At 47.2% G+C, this 19,501-nt stretch overlaps 1 protein-coding gene across 1 annotated transcript; it reads left to right on the forward strand.

Moving 5' to 3' along the window:
- Positions 1 to 344: 344 nt before the first annotated feature.
- On the forward strand, positions 345 to 17,316 carry LOC308465316 (uncharacterized protein; the record flags this gene model as incomplete). Its single annotated transcript, XM_080985170.1, has 9 exons — positions 345 to 893; positions 3,875 to 3,950; positions 4,593 to 4,675; positions 4,945 to 5,062; positions 5,353 to 5,460; positions 6,811 to 7,336; positions 8,561 to 8,754; positions 9,968 to 10,479; positions 16,392 to 17,316. Coding segments are annotated over 9 exons (2,409 nt in total), but the record flags the coding sequence as incomplete, so codon positions are not given.
- Between the last annotated feature and the right edge of the window lie 2,185 nt (positions 17,317 to 19,501).

Raw genomic sequence — 19,501 nt, forward strand, 5'->3', positions numbered from 1 at the left:
CCTCAAGCAATAACACCCACCAAAAGTTCAGGAAGTCTCTTGTGAGAAGAGAAATTTGAGTGTGGTGTGGAACGAGGCTTCTACTGGGATTAGTCTGCCAACAAGCCCACTCCTCCATCTCCTGACTCCAGATTCAGGGCTTCGCAGACTGGGTGGGAAAATGGAGCCTCAAATTGTGAGCCCAGAACAAGAAGGAGGGCTGGGAGGGGATAACAAGCCCTCCAGCGTGGCTCAGTCGGACTGTGTGAGAGAGCAGCCAGGATGGAAAGCATCTCTAGAGACCAAGCAGGAGCCCTGCAACGGGATGCAACAGCGCTGGGAGGCCCAGTGGCAGGAGTTCCTGACAACATTGCAGTCTCCTCACACAACAGAGAACCCATTGTCACTGGAGGCCCCCCCCATGGGACGATGCCAAGGCCTTTCTGGCCTCCTTCGAGCAAGTGGCCGGAGCTTGCCAGTGGCCTAGGGAAGAATGGGCAGCCCGGCTCCTGCCTGCGCTGAGCGGGGAAGCCAAACAGGCCTTCGTCTCCCTGGAAGCCAGAGACAGGAAGAACTATGGGAAGGTGAAGGCGGCCATCTTACGAGGCGACACTATCAAGATGGAGGTGCAGCGCCAGCACTTCAGGAAGTTCCGCTACCAGCAGGTGGAAGACCCCCGGAGGATCCACCTGCAGCTGCAGGATCTCTGCCACCGGTGGCTGAAGCCGGAGAGACGCAGCAAGGAGCAGATCCTGGAGCTGCTGGTCCTGGAGCAGTTCCTGGCCAGCCTCCCAACAGAGCTGCAGAGCTGGATCCGAGCAGGAGGACCGGAGTCGTGTTCGCAGGCGGTGGCCCTGGCAGAGGAGTTCCTGATGGCCAGCCAGCAAGACTTGGCCAAGGCTGCAGAGTGGCAGGTGAGGGTTTGAGGTTTAATTTCCAGAATCTTGAAGAGGATAGCGCTACCTTTCCCAAGTACCGTATTTTTCGCTCCATAAGACACACTTTTTTTCCTCCTAAAAAGTAAGGGGAAATGTGAGTGCGTCTTATGGAGCGAATGGCACTGCGCAGAGGAGAACTGCACAGCGCCCCTTCAGTGATGCGCCTGTCCTGCGAAGCCGGAGGAGGAACAGAAGGGTCTCCTGTTCCTTCTCCAGCTTCGCTGAAGGGGCACTGCGCAGTTCTTCCTTCTCAAAGAGGGAGAACTGTGCAGCGCCCCTTCAGCGACGCGCCTGTCCTGGCTTCTGCCATAGCCGTGTGCAGCCTCTTGGGGCAGGGGGAGCCTTCATCCCGCTGCCCTGAAGAGGCTTAGCGTGGTTATCCCAGAAGCCAGAACAGCCACACGGTATCCCAGAAGCCAGATCCCTCTTGCTGTTCTGGCTTCTGGGATTCAGAATAATTTTTTCTTGTTTTCCTCCTCCCAAAACTAGGTGCACCTTATGGTCTGGTGCGTCTTATGGAGCGAAAAATACGGTAGTTTCCTTGCAGATGTTTCAAACTACAACTCACATGATCCCTGAGCATTGGCCATGTTCCCTGGGGCTGAGAGGTGTTTCTGTTTTCAACCACCTGGAATGCAGCAGGTTGGGGAAGTCTAGGATATGGGAACAAAATATGGACAAGGTTGTTGCCATCATCCAGGGTGCTCAACGTTGATTGATTCAGTCTTAGGCCACATTCATGCCACCCATTTAAACACTGCGACACCACTTTCAACACTCATGGCTTTCCCCAAATAATTATGGGAGCTGTAGTTCATCAAGGGTGCTGAGAGTTGTTCCCCTCACTCCGCTACAGTTCTCAAAGTGGTTTCCCAGTCAGTTAACCCTGGGAATTGTAGATCTGAGGGGAATAGGGGCTTCCTTACAACTCTCAGCACACTTAACATACTACAGTTCCCAGAATTCTTTGGGAGAACCCATGACTGATTAAAGCAGTGTCACACCACTTTAATGTACAGTGGTACCTCAGGTTAAGTACTTAATTCGTTCTGGAGGTCTGTTCTTAACCTGAAACTGTTCTTAACCTGAAGCGCCACTTTAGCTAATGGGACCTCCTGCTGCTGCTGCGTTGCCGCTGCACGATTTCTGTTCTCATCCTGAAGCAAAGTTCTTAACCCGAGGTAATATTTCTGGGTTAGTGGAGTCTGTAACCTGAAGCATATGTAACCCGAGGTACCACTGTATAGTGTGAATGTGGCCGTAGAGCTGTTGTCTAATTCAAGGAGATAACTCTTAGTAAAATATTAGTAGCCCTATTGGGAACACACACACAGAGGGTGTCACCCCTTTAACTCCTCAAATGGAGCTCCCAAAAAAATACTGTTTCACTTAGAATTAGTATCTGGAGGCAAAGATACTGTTAGTAATATTTTACCAGCTCAGGCAGCTGCAGTTATTTGTTTTTCCCAAAAAGGAAAATGAAAGTTGAAGTTATCCTGTTCCTTTGTGACGTCACAATGGAGTCTAGACTTCCCCACCGAGTGGTCCGCTTCCAAAAAGAAAAGATCACTTTATTCCAGTCTATTTTCTAAAGGGACTAATTAAATAAAAAGTTTCTCTCCCCCCCTTCCCCCTGCTAGAAGGGGAATCTGAAGGTTCAACTTGAAAGTCTTTTAAAAGTCTTATTTTAAATCCCTGCTTCGGCTACGGTAGCTGCTTTCTCCTTTATTCAGCGGGAAGGGACCGACCTCCGTTTTTAAGTCCCTTTCCTATCAAATTTAATGTCCAGATTTATTTCCTTTTTACTCACAATTTTCCAATTAATTTTTGGACCACTCCAAAATTTTGACCGCTCATGATTGCCGGACTCGGAGCTTCGTGCAGTGAAGAAAGCGAATCTGTTCCCAAGTGCCTCCATCTCCAACCCCACTCGCTCTCGGAGCTCTTTTTAAGAGCCTACCGGGGAGCAGGGGAGTCGTTCCAGGCACCCGCAGGAAACCAGGTCCTCAGAATGCTCAAACTGAGGTTTTTTCCGGGGTACCGCGATGCTCTAGCGGTCTCCCCAGCCTTCAATGCACCAGTGCTCTTTCATTCGAAAGAGCTCCCGTCCGCCATACTGGGCGACCAACCGGAAGTTGCGGCTGCACGATTTCTGTTCTCATCCTGAAGAACACAGAGGGTTGTCAGCTAACCAGCTCTGCCCTGCTTTTGTGCTTTTAGGCAGCTGCTTGAATGCAGGGATAGGTGTTAGGTATGAATTTACTACACAGCACCGAGGGAGAAAAGCAGCAATTGCCTACCAGTGTCAGTGAAATCAAACTGCTGCTAAGCCCAGGAACGAGGCTGATAGAAAAGCTGGCAGCCCTGCTTTTCAGAGGCTTGAAATGACTGCAAATGCCCAATGTTATCTTCTTTTTTAGATGCCTTTTTGTTTTGCAAATGTAACAAAAAGGGAAAAAAAGAGAAACACAATCTGCCCACGTTAAGGGTTAAAGTAATCCACCAGTCCTGACTTAGACACATGAATTAATATAAGCAGTCCATATGCCGAAAGAGATACCCAAACAAAGTTGATGATTATAAGAGATAAGTTTAAATGCAAGAAGGGCAGCTTCTATGTCAGGGGTCAGCAAACCTTTTCAGCAGGGGGCTGGTCCACTGTCGCTCAGACCTTGTGTGGGGGCCGGACTATATTTTTTTGGGGGGGGGAATGAACGAATCCCTATGTCCCATAAATAACCCAGAGATGCATTTTAAATAAAAGCACACATTCTACTCATATAAAAACAAGCTGATTCCTGGACCGTCCGTGGGCCGGATTTAGAAGACGATTGGGCCGGATCCAGCCCCCAGGTCTTAGTTTGCCTACCCATGTTCTACATTTACGAGCATCTTCAAGTCCTATGGATAAGGATATCTTTAAATTCTTCACCAATCGTATCGTCTTTTTTTCTCAGAAGCCACTGCCGGAGGGTTCTCTGGAGGCTGAGGAAACAGAGGAGCAAAGCAGTAGCAACTGTCTCTGTTTGCTGGGTAAGGCTTCCACTTTGGCATTAAGGCTATGATCATAGCTGTCAATGTTTCCCTTTTTTTAAGGGAAATTCCCTTATTCCGAATAGGATTCCTCGCAAGAAAAGGGAAAAGTTGACAGCTATGGCTATGATCCCCTTACACATGCTTCTTCAGAGTTTGCCCTACAGAAGCATATGCAGAAGGAGCTGCAAATTCAGAAAAGTGGGATGTGCCACCTGAGAGATGACAGAAGGAAGATTAAAATTTTGAAGGCCGTGTGTTTGAAAGAAGCAACGCCAGCACCTGATAACTGCCTTCTGCAGGAGGGTTTCCCCTTCAGTCCCCCAAAATGTCAGAAATCTGCTCAGAGCAGGGCTTGCAGTGTGGCTGCTGCTGTTCTATGGAACAGCATTCCTGTCGCTGTCTGCACTACTTGGAAGCAGCAGGAGGTGTTTTTGTTCCAACAAGCTGCCCCAGATGGGTAAATTTCCCTCTGCTGTTAGCGTCCATTTTGCATCGTTCTTAAAGCCATCTTCAGTTTGTTTTCTGTTCTATTTTTTGGGCTGTCCTTCTGGTGTATTTGTAAATCCCATTGAAACATAAATGAAAGGCAATAAAATGATGATGATGATGATGAAATAATCTCCCTTCTGTCCTTCGCAGGCAGTGGAAGTCAGGGTCCAAGGGATCACAGCAACTTGCTTCCTCCTGAAAAACTGGAAATGGCCATGTCGGGTCAGGCTAAGGTATGTTCACTTTTAAGGAGCAAGACCTAGGTTGTCTATTTCTGTGTCATTTAAACTATTTAATTTATGTATACGCAGGTTACTTGCCAGAATGACTTCTAAGTGATTTATTAGTGTAAAACCATCCCTAAGAATATAGCCACACATCATTATGTTTTCCCTCTCTGTCAAATCCTAAATTGTGACGCACCTCTGGATAGGGAGCCCTCGCCAGGTCCGTGTATATTGATGTCGCCCTATAAGCAATCTTGTCCATCTCTCATTCTCAGGGGCTAATGAATCTCGAGGAAACTTCACACATGGACCAGACCACCCCAGCCCAGCCAGGCCAGAGGACCATGTTTTGGCAAGTCATGCAGGAAGACGATAGAGATACAGAATCTTTGGGTAAGTCTCTGCTCCATTAAAGCCCTGATATATCGATTCTTTGCATGACGGGTCCAAACATACAATTCAATACAAACCACAATATTTGTTGGTTTCTAAAAAGACTCGGGCAGCGCTTTTGTTAGACTGTTTTGAGTTCAAATTGCTTTTCTTATCAATAGTTCATTTTTGTTGTCAATTGTTTTTTTAAAAAGCCAAAAACTGCCAGGAAGAATCAATGCATGTTCTTTGTGACAGAAATAATAATAATAATTATTATTATTTTTCTGTCTGTCTCTCTCAAACTTAAGAGGGACTCTTGATTCCTAAACCTGACCCTGCCTCTCACCATGAAAAAGAAGAGGAGATCTTTGTCCAGTTTCCTGTGGAAAATGAAGGATTCCCAAGTCAAGATTCAGGTAAGGGGATAGAGAACCCAAAATGGCAATTCTTGTAACACACAAAAATTCCTGTGTTTTAATGTTGCCTTTCTGCCAAAGTGCTCTTGGTGGTGTAAATGGATTGTCGCCCACTCCTTTCTTAATCCACAAGGTAGGTTAGGGGTGAGGGATGCTGTTTGGGACAAGATCGCCCTTGCAAGTCTCATGGCTGAATTGGATTTGAACTTGGGTCTTCCTCAGTCTTAGTCAGATGCTCTAACTGCTACACCACATTGCCTCTGAAGAACTCTGGGGTTCCCCTTAGAGGACTGGAGAACATCCTTGCCTCTGTCTTCTCTCTCCCAAGATGGTTTCCCCAGAGATTTTTCTAATGTTCTCAGGCTTAGCAGAAGCAGCAGAAAATATTTGGCTAAAAATCTGAAGAGGTCTTTTTTGTTTTTTGTTTCCATGCAGTTTTGCAAAAAGTGGTGTAGTTTTATTTTATTTTTAAATAGAAGTCTCTTATTTGTGAATGCAAAAATAAGCTGGAATGTATGGATGATGCTTGATGAAATCTCAGAACGTAGGACGTTGTCTGCCTTTATAAGAGCCACATGGTTCTTAATGGGCAGCAGGCCTCTCCTGGATCTGCTCTCTGAAAATGAACATGGGGTCCTCTGACTACAATGCACATGCTCCATTGCTGAGGTCTAAACTTCATTTTACAGTAGGAGTGGGGAAGTTCAGGTCTGGGGGTGGAAAATGGCCCTTGAGACCTTTCACTGAGGCCCTCAAGACTCTTCCCGGGCCATACCTTGCTTCACACCCTTCTTGAGCATTTTTGCGGAGCTGAAATGCATTATTGCTTCCTTGGCCAGAGGATGGGGAGTGTGTGTGCGCGCAAGTGTTTGTGTGGCCTGTGTGGTATTCCTTAGTGCCTATGGCAGGGGTGGGGAGCCCCTCAGCCATGCCTTTCTGTCCAGCTTTCCCCAAGCCATACATCCTAATGGCTCTGTTTGATGCCCTCCGCAAGTGGCGTTTGTCTGAGCTGGAATGTGACCTTGAACATTTGCTTCTTGCCCTGCCCACCGCTGGCATGTGGTCCCTGGAAAGTTGCCCAGAAGGGAGTGTGGCCCTCTAGCTGAAAAAAGATTTCCCACCCCTGTTTTACATTAAAGAGCTGTGTGTCTTTTGCCAAACACAGGTATAAATGTTTTCTTCATACGTGTTCTTACTATGCCTGTATTTCCCCTTAACATTTGTTCTATGAGGAGTGTGGGCAGGTTTCTTTGGCATCGATTGGCCTTGTTGTATGGCTTGAGGTGCCTTTTTTGTTGTTGTTGAGGGGAACTAGAACAGGGACAGAATTCTTCTCTCTTTTCTCTCCAGGAGACAGGAAGGGAAGAAACATCAAGAGCGAGGATTCTCAACAGACAGAAATGGGCTTAAAGAGAACACGTAGGACACCTGCAGAAGTATCCCAGAAGAACCTCACTCTGAGAGCTGCAGTTTGTGGGCAAAGATGCAAGTCGAAATTTGTGAAGGACCAAAACGAATGCTGTGAACCTGTGGAAGGTCTTAGAGCTGCTGTTAACCAAACCTCTGTAGTGAAAACAAGGGGAAGAGCACCCTTGTCATCCAAGTATGCTAAAAAGCACCTCTGCAGATCAGGACGTCTCTTGAAACCTACCAGGGAAGACTCTCGTGAGAGTACTACGGGGAGGGGAAACTTCCTGCAAAAGTCCTGTCTTGATAAATATCGGAGAACCCAGACAGGAGAGAAATGGTATGAATGTCCTGAGTGTGGGAAAAGCTTCACTCGCAGAGGAAATTTGAGGAGGCATCAGAGGATACATACTGGACAGAAACCATACAAATGTCCCGGAAATGCTTCAGGCAGAGTGGGCATCTGTTGAGGCATCAGGCGATACATATGAGAAAGCACTTCGTATAAAGTGCTTTAAGACTGGGGAACTGGCATTTGATGAAACTGTCAGGCAGCCTGTACAGGAGGGAGACTCCACCAATTGCCCTGAGTGCAGGAGAAGTTTCCCTTGCTGGTTTTGATCAGTATCAGAGGAAACCTTTTCCATGAGAAACCTTCTGGATTCCTTCTTGCCCTGCCCACCGCTGGCATGTGGTCCCTGGAAAGTTGCCCAGAAGGGAGTGTGGCCCTCTAGCTGAAAAAAGATTTCCCACCCCTGTTTTACATTAAAGAGCTGTGTGTCTTTTGCCAAACACAGGTATAAATGTTTTCTTCATACGTGTTCTTACTATGCCTGTATTTCCCCTTAACATTTGTTCTACGGCTCGCTCCTGTTTATGCTCTGCCACTGTCTCTGAGTCCCATTTTATGCCTCTGGCACCTGTATTGTTTTGGCGTCACAGTTTATCCCACTGTGCTTCCCTGCACCACACCTCCCCTCCCGTCCTGCGTCGCTCTCATAAATCCTGGTTTCTACATAATTGCGCCGTACTCAAATATGGTGGGTGGCACTGTGGTCTAAACCAATGACCCTCTTGGCCTTGCCGATTGGAAGGTTGGTGGTTCGAATCCCCACAACGGGGTGAGCTCCCATTCCTCTGTCCAGCTCCTGTCAACCTAGCATTTCGAAAGCACACTAGTGCAAGTAGATAAATAGGTACTGCTGCGGTGGGAAGGTAAACAGTGTTTCCATGCACTCTGGCTTCCATCACGGTGTTCTGTTGTGCCAGAAGCGGCTTAGTCATGCTGGCTACATGACCCAGAAAGTTGTCTGTTGTGGACAAATGCCGGCTCCCTCGGCCTGAAAGCGAGATGAGCACTATAACACCATAGTTGCCTTTGACTGGACTTAACCATTCGGGGGTCCTTTACCTTTACCTGTTGTTGTTATTCGTCTTCACCGTTTCCCCAACTTAGGGATAGATGGGGAAATCCGTGCCTTTATTGATAACTGGGGGTGACTCTTTTCAAACAACTGGACTGTCTCCCAGTTGCTATGGATCTCGGATGAGACAAGGACCCGTGACTACGAGAGGAATTGGCTACGGTGCTGGCGAGAAGCAGGGCATCTGTGGAAGGGCGACTAGGCCTTCCTGGAAGGGAACAGCCACCAGGGAGTAGCAGACGCGGCTCTTTTTCGAATGGCTGAGCCAGTTCCCACACGTCAAGCAGGACCTGGCAGTGCCACGTTACCGACATCATTGACCACTGGCAGAAAAGGATGAGGAACACTGCCACCAGTCAGGCAACCAAACCTTCCCAGGTTCAGCTGAACAATTTGGGGCCGTCAGCTTCAAGAGCATCTGAGGGTGAATGTCTTCCTTTCTCCAGTGGAACGGCACTTTCAGGTTTGTGTTGGATCAGCGTCTCGCCCAGCTCATCCCAGTTAAGCATTCACATTTCTTTAGTTTGATTTTTGATTCATACAGAACCCATACAAAAATTCCACAAAGTTGGTCTCCGCACATTCAGATGTTTGGCCCTACCTTTCTCTCCAGGTGGGACAGGGTGAGGGGCTGTTGTGGTTCTCTCCCAACAACAGCACAGTTTATCCTCCTGTTTTAACAGACCTGTTCCACTCGTGTCCTTTAGTGCAATCTGACTTGCTTCACTCTGTCCTCTTTCTTTTTCTCCAGGCTTGGATGTTGAACCTTCTTCCACAAAAACCTATTTACTCAATAGTCCCAACCCTGCAAATTGTATGTCCACGCTCACAGGGTGCCATCTAACTATGGGATCGGAGGTTTCACAGGGCCTCTGTGGAGCCATCCAAGGACAAAGGTGGACCTTACACACTTTGCCAGCACAGTTCTAATATTCCTTTTTTTGTACCACGAGCTGGGTTGTTTATATAATATTCCCTTCAGTTTTGTTGCATTTCACTTTTTCTTTTTTTTAACATTGCAATAGATTTCCTTGCAATTTTTGGAATTTGTTGCTGTGTACCTTTATACCAAGGGACGCGGGTGGCGCTGTGGGTTAAACCACTGAGCCTCTTGGGCTTGCCCATCAGAAGGTTGGCGGTTCGAATCCCTGCGACGGGGTGAGCTCCTGTTGCTTGGTCCCTGCTCCTACCAACCTAGCAGATTGAAAGCACGTCAAAGTGCAAGCAGATAAATAGGTACCGCTCTAGCAGGAAGGTAAATGGCATTTCCGTGCTCTGCTCTGGTTTGCCAGAAGCAGCTTACTCATGCTGGCCACATGACCTGGAAGCTGTACGCCGGCCCCCTCAGCCAATAAAGCGAGATGAGCGGTGCAAACCCAGAGTCGGTCATGACTGGACCTAATGGTCAGGGGTCCCTTTACCTTGACCTTTACCTTGACCTTTATACCAAACCCTCCAATAGAAAAAGTGGAAAAGCTTTTTTAAAAAGGCTTAATAAATAATAAATCAAAACCTTTGCTTCATATTATTTTGCCTGGTTGTCTTGTGTTGTGATGAGGAGTGTGGGCAGGTTTCTTTGGCATCGATTGGCCTTGTTGTATGGCTTGAGGTGCCTTTTTTGTTGTTGTTGAGGGGAACTAGAACAGGGACAGAATTCTTCTCTCTTTTCTCTCCAGGAGACAGGAAGGGAAGAAACATCAAGAGCGAGGATTCTCAACAGACAGAAATGGGCTTAAAGAGAACACGTAGGACACCTGCAGAAGTATCCCAGAAGAACCTCACTCTGAGAGCTGCAGTTTGTGGGCAAAGATGCAAGTCGAAATTTGTGAAGGACCAAAACGAATGCTGTGAACCTGTGGAAGGTCTTAGAGCTGCTGTTAACCAAACCTCTGTAGTGAAAACAAGGGGAAGAGCACCCTTGTCATCCAAGTATGCTAAAAAGCACCTCTGCAGATCAGGACGTCTCTTGAAACCTACCAGGGAAGACTCTCGTGAGAGTACTACGGGGAGGGGAAACTTCCTGCAAAAGTCCTGTCTTGATAAATATCGGAGAACCCAGACAGGAGAGAAATGGTATGAATGTCCTGAGTGTGGGAAAAGCTTCACTCGCAGAGGAAATTTGAGGAGGCATCAGAGGATACATACTGGACAGAAACCATACAAATGTCCCGGAAATGCTTCAGGCAGAGTGGGCATCTGTTGAGGCATCAGGCGATACATATGAGAAAGCACTTCGTATAAAGTGCTTTAAGACTGGGGAACTGGCATTTGATGAAACTGTCAGGCAGCCTGTACAGGAGGGAGACTCCACCAATTGCCCTGAGTGCAGGAGAAGTTTCCCTTGCTGGTTTTGATCAGTATCAGAGGAAACCTTTTCCATGAGAAACCTTCTGGATTCCCTAAGCAGAAGGACAGCTTTTTCCACCACAAGGGCCACCAGAAAAACTGATAAGAAATGGTTGAGTACTTGGTGACCTGTAGAAAAACAAGCAGCACAGAAATAGGAAATGCCATGTTAATAACTGTTAGGCAAACCCGCGTGTACTCTGTGCTGAATAAATAGTATATAGACCTGGGGTCACACGTCATGCTAAGCCAAGCTGTGGTTTGCACGAATGAATGAGTGTGCTGGTTCCCAGGGAGGTCCTTTTGCCTTGCCGAGTCAAGCCATGGTTTGGCTTAGCATGTTGAAAGCTGTCTGCTGTGAAAGCTGGTCTTGTGGGTGGTCATTGGCAGAGTCTCAGCTGGTCTCAGCTGCTTTCTATATTTCAGTGCGCTTGAGAAATAGCCTTTTCCAAAATGCGTTCAGTTCACAATAAATACCATTTTGTAGCATTTTGTCATTTAAAAAAAATTTTTTTTTTTGCCTGCTAGAAGGCTGAAAAAAAGCCCTGGTACTGCACCCACGTTTAAGGTTGGATCTCAACTGGTTTTTTTTCCACTTGAGGCCAGATTTGGTCCCTTATGGCACCCGGAGTGGCACTGGGAGTGGAGGAACCTATGACACTTGAGATGTTGCTCTCCCAAATCCCATCAACCCCAGCCAGTGATCTCACAAACACACACACTGCTTCATTAGCGAATTAATTTTAAGAGCAAGTCAGCGAACTAGCTTCCATTACATTCCAGCAGTTGACCATTGTGTGGCTGTTGCTCTGAAACAACTGGGAGTTAAATCTATTACAAGCCTAGGGACAAACCAGCAGGTCCCAGTTTACCTTCTGCCTAGTCTTTCTTTTTTATGACTTTGCTGTGACTGACTGATACAGCCACTCCTTTTGGAATTTGCATGGAAAACTAAGAGGCCAACCGGCCGTCCTATTTTACAAAGCTGCTTTCCCCCGAATTAAAATACAGATGTTGGACCACATAATGATAACTAAAGAACCTTGGTTCAAAGAAGCATGCTGTGCCCAACTTGCATGCTGGTGCATTCTCCCTAACAAACCAGGATTTGTAAGATTATCAAAGCATTCCACCTTGTTTACCGAAACTGGCTTGTTGGGCGAAATGAACTATTATCTCAGGTTTGGAGCAGTGCTAAGATATCCCCCTTCCTTGTTTATTTATTTACCACCTCACACAAAGAAAGGCATGAAAGAGGAGGGATCAGGCCTTTGGGAAGGGCTGTGGCTCAGAGCCAAAGCACCTGTTTCTCATACAGGGGGTCCCAGGTTTTCATTCCCCAGGCTGGGCTGGGGAAAGGATTCCTGCCTGAATGCTGAGATAAGATGGCGCCCGGCACACTTCCCCTGTGCTGATGGACGCTTGTGCCGATAGGAAAAACTTGAACTCTTAGCAGAGTTCGTAGCAGAGTTCTGCGGCGGTAGAAAGTGTTGCCTTGTGTGTGGATAATAAATCAGACTGAACGCAGGCTTCTTGCTAATCTCTAACAGCCTTTAATGAGAAGAAAAACATCATAAATCAGTCCCGGCGAGAGAGCAGGCATTTCTTTCGTCTCTCAGCCAAAAACGAAAGGAAACTCACACACAAAGAAAGATTCCCGTATGTGAACCAAACCACGCCTCAGAATGTGAGACGTCACACAGAACTGTTTAACCCTGTAAGTTCTGATTCTCCTCACACCCCCTCTCGTCTTGCATCCTGAGGGAAAACTGTGAGTATAACTCACCCCAAACACAACCCTTCACAGAACTCCCCATGTCGCTGGAAGGTCAAGGGGTTGGTAAACCCATCAGCTAGGTTCTCCCGGCTCGAACAATACTTGAGCCGTATCCAACCTGCTTGGACACTCTGACATACATTCTGGAAACGTATGTCCAAATGCTTGGTTCTGGACTTGAACTGTCCAGATTCTGCCAACCTAAGACAAGGTTGATTGTCTCCCCAAACAGTTATGGGCAAGTAACAATCCCCACAGATCTCTTGGATCAAGCACCGGTAGAAGTCCAACTCCCTGCACAAATCCGACAAAGCACTGAACTCCGCCTCAGTGGAAGAAAGTGCAATAAGACTTTGCTTCCGGGACTTCCACCCAACCAGGGATTCCCCGAACTTTACCACCAGCCCAGACACAGACTTCCTGTCCCCAAGAGATCCCCAATCGCTGTCACTCCAGCACGTAAGCTGTGCGTCACCTTCAGCTGACAATGTGAGGCAAAACTCTTTGGTATCCTGCAAATACCTCAACACTCTCTTGATGCCTTGCCAGGCATTCACACTGGGCTTTGTAGCCTGCCTGCTGAGCAGATTCACAGCAAATGCTATGTCTGGTCTGCTCCACTGAGAGAGATACAACAGACTCCCTAGCGCTGACTGAAACACCTCAGGGTTTTGGAACTCAGAACGCTCCCCAAGCTGACTGTCATTCACGAAGTTGGTCTCCATGGGCGTTCTGACCCCTGCACAGTCAGACATCCGTAACTTCTCAAGCAACTGCTCAATCTTGCTTTTCTGACTGAGCAAGAAACTCCCGTTCTCAGACCTGTCTATCCTAAAGCCTAGATAAACCTGAACGGGACCAAGGTTTTTGAGCTTAAACTTCTTACCAAGCTCTTTGGCAAAACCTTGCACCTGTCTACTTGTCTGTGCCACGTACAGAATATCATCTACGAACACCAGAATTGCCTCCTGTGTCTCTTCTGACCCCTTCAGGTATAGGCAACTATCTGCAAGACTCTTCCGGAAACCCAAACTTTCCAGAGCTTCATTCAGGCACATGTTCCAATTTCTGGCTGACTGTTTCAAACCATAAATTGACTTGTGCAGCTTCCACACAACACCTGGCTCATTGCCCTCAAACCCTGGAGGAGGTAACATGTACAGATCCTCCTTCAGATCTCAGTTCAAATAAGCCACATCCACATCAAAGTGGTGCACTTGATGCCCTCTTTGAGCAGCTACTGCTAAAAGCAAGTGCGGAGTCTCACTCCGGGACGTAGGAGCATACACCTCGGTGTAATGCAGCCCCCTCCTCTGCGTGAACCCTCTGGCTACAAGCCTCGCCTTGTACTGTGGTTCTCCAGACACTGTGGGCTTAATCCTGTAAACCCAACGACAGCTCACAGCCTGCTTGCCCTCTGGCAGCTTCGTGGTGGAGAACACACCTAAGGACCTCATTGAGTTCAACTCCTTTCCCATTGCCTCTTGCCACTTCCTGGCTTCTTCTTCAGGCAACTGTTGAACCTCCTCAAAACTCTCAGGTTCACACTGCGCTAAACCAACCCACACGCTGGTGACCTCAAACCTCTCAGGTGGTACCCCCTTTGTAGCACGTGTGGAACGTCTGAGCACTGTCTCAGGTGCTCCCTCTGACCCACTGGGGCCAGCTAGTGTGTCCTTGTTATCAGAAGACTCCCCCTCTGACTTACTGCGTCTTCTGGCCTTGTGCACTTGACTAACGGGAGACGAAGGCTCACTTTTGGGCTCTCTTTTAACAACCTGTGGAGATGCCCCTCCCTGTTCTTGACCCTGGTCAGAGACCTGGTCCTCATCAACAGGTTCAGCTTCTAACTCTCCCTCCTCAGCAGAATCAGACAGACACTCTGAGAGAATGTCAGGATTCCCATGGATCCTTGACCAACCACTCTGCTCACAGAACTCAGCACTCCTGCTGACTAGAACCCTGGACTGATCGCCTTCTGGATAGGCAAACCTCCACCCTTTTGTCCCAGGCTCGTACCCACAAAAGATCATTTTCCGGGACCTCGGGTCACCTTTCTTGCGTTGAGCCTTTGGCACAAGCACCCAAGCTTCGCAACCAAACACACGGAAGAAATGCACCTTGGGCTTCTTCCGGTGCAGCAGAAAATAGGGTGTGTCTCCTACAACCGAGCTATAGGACCTGTTCAAAGTGAAGCTGGCAGCTTTCCAAGCTTCGGCCCAAAAGCTCTGAGGCAAACCAGAGTCAAACAGTAGAGCGTCAGCTGCCTCAGCTAGCGTTCTGTTCCTGCGCTCCGCTACGCCATTCTCCTGAGGAGAAAAAGCAACTGTCAACCTGTGACTTATCCCCTTCTGGCGGAAGAAATTCTGCAGAGCAGACCCGGTGAACTCTCCGCCTCGGTCGCTCTGAAAGCTCTGCACCTTGGTGGAAAACTGTAGTTCCACCGCCGCAACCCAGTCTTTGATCAGTTGCGCCGCCTCGCTTTTCTGTTTCAGCGAGAAGAACCAGCCGTTCCTCGAAAAATCATCTGTCAGTGTGAGCGCATACCTGGCTCCGCCTAGACTCGGCACTGGCATGGGTCCACAAAGGTCTGTATGCACTAGCTCAAAAGGCCTTGTGGTTACCCTTTCCGATCTGGGATAACTGCACCTTTTTATCTTTGCTCTTTTGCATGCCATACAATCCAAAAATTTACCACATGCCTTCATCTTGCAACCCTCAGTGCATTCTGGCAACTTCTGGATATATTTCCAACAGCTATGCGACATTCTCCTGTGCCACAAATGAGCACACGAATCATGTGTGGGAACGTTAGCACACCGCGCCTGTGCTGTCTCAGCGTTCCCCTTACCCTCCAGAGGTGTCTCCAGAACAAAGAGGTTGTTCTGGCATGCAACATTGACCAGTTGTTTCCCACCCCTGGAAATAGAACAGACATCATTTTCAAAGCAAACCTTATAACCCTCCTTTACAAGAGCAGATACAGATAAAAGACAACACTTCATTCCTGGCACAAAGTAGACTTCCAGCTCTGCCTGTAAAAAAGAAACAAACACATTGCCAACAGTGGTTAATTGTCTCTGTGAGCCATCAGCAAGAGTGACTGTTTTCCCAGTTGAAACAGCCCTGCAGTTCCACATTTCGCCAGTAGATGGCGATGGCATCAGGTGATGGCTGGCTCCTGAGTTGATGACCCAACGCAGCATGCTGCCCTCACTGGAGTTGTCCTTCAGCATTGCCATGGAGGCAGCTAGGTGATAAGAAGAACCTTCCTTCTCACTTCCTCTGTCACGTCCTCCCTTTGCATTCCCACGCTGGCCTCCTCTCCTAGACTGGCTGCCATGGAAACCTGGCTGGCTGCCACGAGGACTTGGCTGACTGCCATGGGAAGCGACCTTGGAGACATCCTGCCCGGCCTCTCTAGCTCTCCTCGGACAGGACCGACGCAGATGGTCAACAGACCCGCAGACAAAACAACGACGAGTGGAAAAAGCCTGAACTGTGCCTTCTGGCTTGCCCCCCCTCTGTTACCAGCAGGGCACCCTGCGCCAGCTCGGCCCTCTCTGAGACGGCGTTCCTCCTTGTCACACAAATGCCCAGTCACATATTGCAGCGTAAGATCCGCTGGATTTATCGATTCCAAAGTTAGACACAAATTGTCATAACTTTTGTCCAAAGAGCTGAGCAAAATATAAATTTTCAGTTCCTCGGTAAAGTTGACTTGCAACAGTCTCAGCTTGTTGAAAACAGAGAGCATCTTAGTCACATGCTGTCTGATGCTATCACCAGGACGCAGCTTCAGCTCAAACAAGCTTCTGGTGGTGTGGATCTTTGCCCCAGCTGTGGTCCTGTGATGCACTCTCTCTAGTGCCTGGTAGACCTCCTGGGCAGTCTCAAGACCCTCCACCAAAGGTAGCTGTGAGCCCTCTAAACTGAGCACTATAGCTCCTAGGGCTTTCTGGTCTTTCCTCTATGAGGCTTGGGCAGCTGCAACAACCGCTGCTGCAGCTCCGGCCCTTGGGTCGCCTCCCACAGGAGAGAAGCCACACATGTGTCCCCAGTGTGGGAGGAGCTTTTCCCGGAGTGACAGTTTGGTAGACCACCAAAGGAAACATCTCTGCGAGAAACCTTTCAAATGTGCCAAGTGTGAGAAAAGCTTTAGCCAAAGATGCAGTCTCGTTAAGCATCAGAGGACCCACATAACCGAGGCTGTACTCTGAGAACTCAGTGTTGGGTTGGAAAAAGTTCCAGTAGCAAACTTTGTCATATTAGGAATTGGTTGGCAAGCCCACCTGTGCTCTGTGCTAAAGAAATATTACACAGACATTATGGATTGTATCCAATGATTGTGTGGAGTTTCACTCAGACAATGTGACTTCTGTCCCCACATGCCCTCAAAATATGCTCCAACTCTTAGAGACTTGTTTTCTGGCGGGAAATTCCATGACATGTCAGGAACTGTGATCATAAATACCTATGAAAGAAGGCGAGTTTACACCATGTGATGTGGGGGAGAACCTCCAGCAACAGCTCACACCTCCCCCCCAAAAAACCTGAAGATGATAGAGAATTAATTCTGGAGTGAAACCTCACAGAAGCCCCTAGTGTGTGAAAAACCACTCTTGGATAGTGTTTAACTGATCCTGGGAGAAGTCACATTGGCTACATACCATGTGAACAGTGTTAGAAACTGGGATACAAAAGCTAGGAGCCAAACTGGATCCTGGGACCTGGGTTGTGGGTGCAAAAACAAAATGTCTAGTTGCCATTTGGGGGGTTGGCAACACTTTTTATTTCTTCTTTTGATAAGCATAAGTGACACATTGTTAATATCACATTTTTGTACAGAAATTGTTAATACGTGTTTAATTTGGCATTTACAATAAAAATATTGATACCATACTTCAGTTTTCAAAACCACTGTACTCTTTATTGTTAAACTCCTTAACTTATTGTCTATCCTTAACATATACTTTGACGCTTCAAAGCACATACCTTTCAGTAATCCTGGAGTGCTGTTGTTGTTTTGTTGTTTACTCGTGTCCGACTCTTCGTGACCCCATGGACCAGAGCACGCCAGGCACTCCTGTCCTCCACTGCCTCCCGCAGTTTGGTCAAACTCATGTTGGTAGCTTCAAGAACACTGTCCCACCATCTCGTCCTCTGTTGTCCCCTTCTCCTTGTGCCCTACATCTTTCCCAACATCAGGGTCTTTTCCGGGGATTCTTCTCTTCTCATGAGGTGGCCAAAGTATTGGAGCCTCAGCTTCAGGGTCTGTCCTTCCAGTGAGAACTCAGGGCTGATTTCCTGAAGAATGGAGAGGTTTGATCTTCTTGCAGTCCATGGGACTCTCAAGAGTCTCCTCCAGCACCATAATTCAAAAGCATCAATTCTTCATCGATCAGCCTTCTTTATGGTCCAGCTCTCGCTTCCATACATCACTACTGGGAAAACCATAGCTTTTACTATACAGACCTTTGTTGGCAAGGTGATGTCTCTGCTTTTTAAGATGCTGTCTAGACGTGAAGCATCAATTAATGCATTGTGTGGAGAGTGGCTGGAAAGGAGGTTGCAGGAGGCTCTCGGGTGACTGGTCAACCATCAGAGAAGCCATGTGTGGCATTCCAGCAGGCACTGAAAAAAGTATGGCGACGGCACCTGCCTGATGTCAGTAGGCAGGGAGCTCCAAAATGTAGGTGCTGCTACAATAAAAAAATGACTTTGTACAAATGCGGAATGAGTATTATGTGACACCTGTTAGCAGGGCCAGTTCCACTGATCAAAGCGCTCAATTGGATATATAAGGACTGAATTCCTTACATATGGTCTAGGGGTTACGTTAGCAGACCCTGCAGCTTGGAAGAAATAGATTGGAATAATCATTTACAGTTTCTGGAGTTTATTCATGCAGGAACTATTTAAAGGATGAGTAGAAGTATCAGACATGTTGATTCAAAAGTTGAGAAAGAACAACACAAAAAAATGGTTTAGCTTTTAAGGGTAGAGTCAACAGAGAGTTACAAACAAGGGCTCTCTGGATTGCTACACAACTCTTGTGCTTAAACTAACGCATTCTATGATTAAATACAAATTCATCCTTTCCCCTAAAAAGTTATCCATGGGAGGGAGAGATGAGAGGAAAAGAGTGTTTAGATGGTTGCTTTTAAGTGTTTTAGATTTTGTGAGTTTTTATTTCTTTTGATTGGGATTGATTGGTGCCTTGGGAACTGTATACTTGAGAAAGCAATAAATAAAGGGGTCTTTTTATTTTAAAAAATGGTGAATAAAAATTTGGTTGTTGGTTTTTAAAAATTGTTTTTATTTCAATTGTTTTTCTGCTGTGTTTGGGTGGATTGGTGCTGGGGAGCTGTTGTCACATGAAGCCTTGCAGATGTACATGGTGGGGTCTGGGAGGTAGCAGGATATAGGGTATCCCTCTTGCGCCTTCTGGAAACAACACAGCTCTCCAGATTCCCCGTGCTTCGTTTGTGGAGCGTATGGTGTCCCTAGAACCCTGCTGTCTTGGTTAAGTGTTTTGCCAACGGTAATGGAGTGGCAGACCAAAGTTTTTGAGTATACAGAACTGGCTAAAAAGACTTATAAAATTCAAGACCAAAAAGGGACAAAGTTTGAAGAAGAGTGGAGTAAATTTGTTGCATACGTAAGAATTAACTGTAGAAGTCTAAAAACTATAGCAGGGTTAACATGTGTTGTGTATAGAGGGTAAATAAGAATCTGCAAGAGAAGATATAAATTAAAAAAAACGAAGCAGGGAAGGAAGGAAGTCTGGGCGTGAACTTACGCAGTGTAAATAAGACGACACAAAATGGTAATTGTAAAAGATTAAGTTTTATATATGTTTGTGAAAAAATCAATAAAAAGCATTTGAAGGGGGAAAAAGTGTTTTGCTAAAAAGCTTTTACTTCCTGGGATTGAGACGCCAACCTTGGAGGGCAGCGCTGCAGCATAACATCTGCTTGCAAACCCAAACAACAGGAGCATGCTGCCTCTGACATTGGAGGGCAGCATGCAGCTCTCATGCCTAGGTAAAGGGACCCCTGACCATTAGGTCCAGTCACGGACGACT

Source organism: Podarcis pityusensis (genome assembly GCF_964106645.2).
Source record: "Podarcis pityusensis genome assembly, chromosome: 2".
Lineage (NCBI taxonomy): Eukaryota > Metazoa > Chordata > Lepidosauria > Squamata > Lacertidae > Podarcis > Podarcis pityusensis.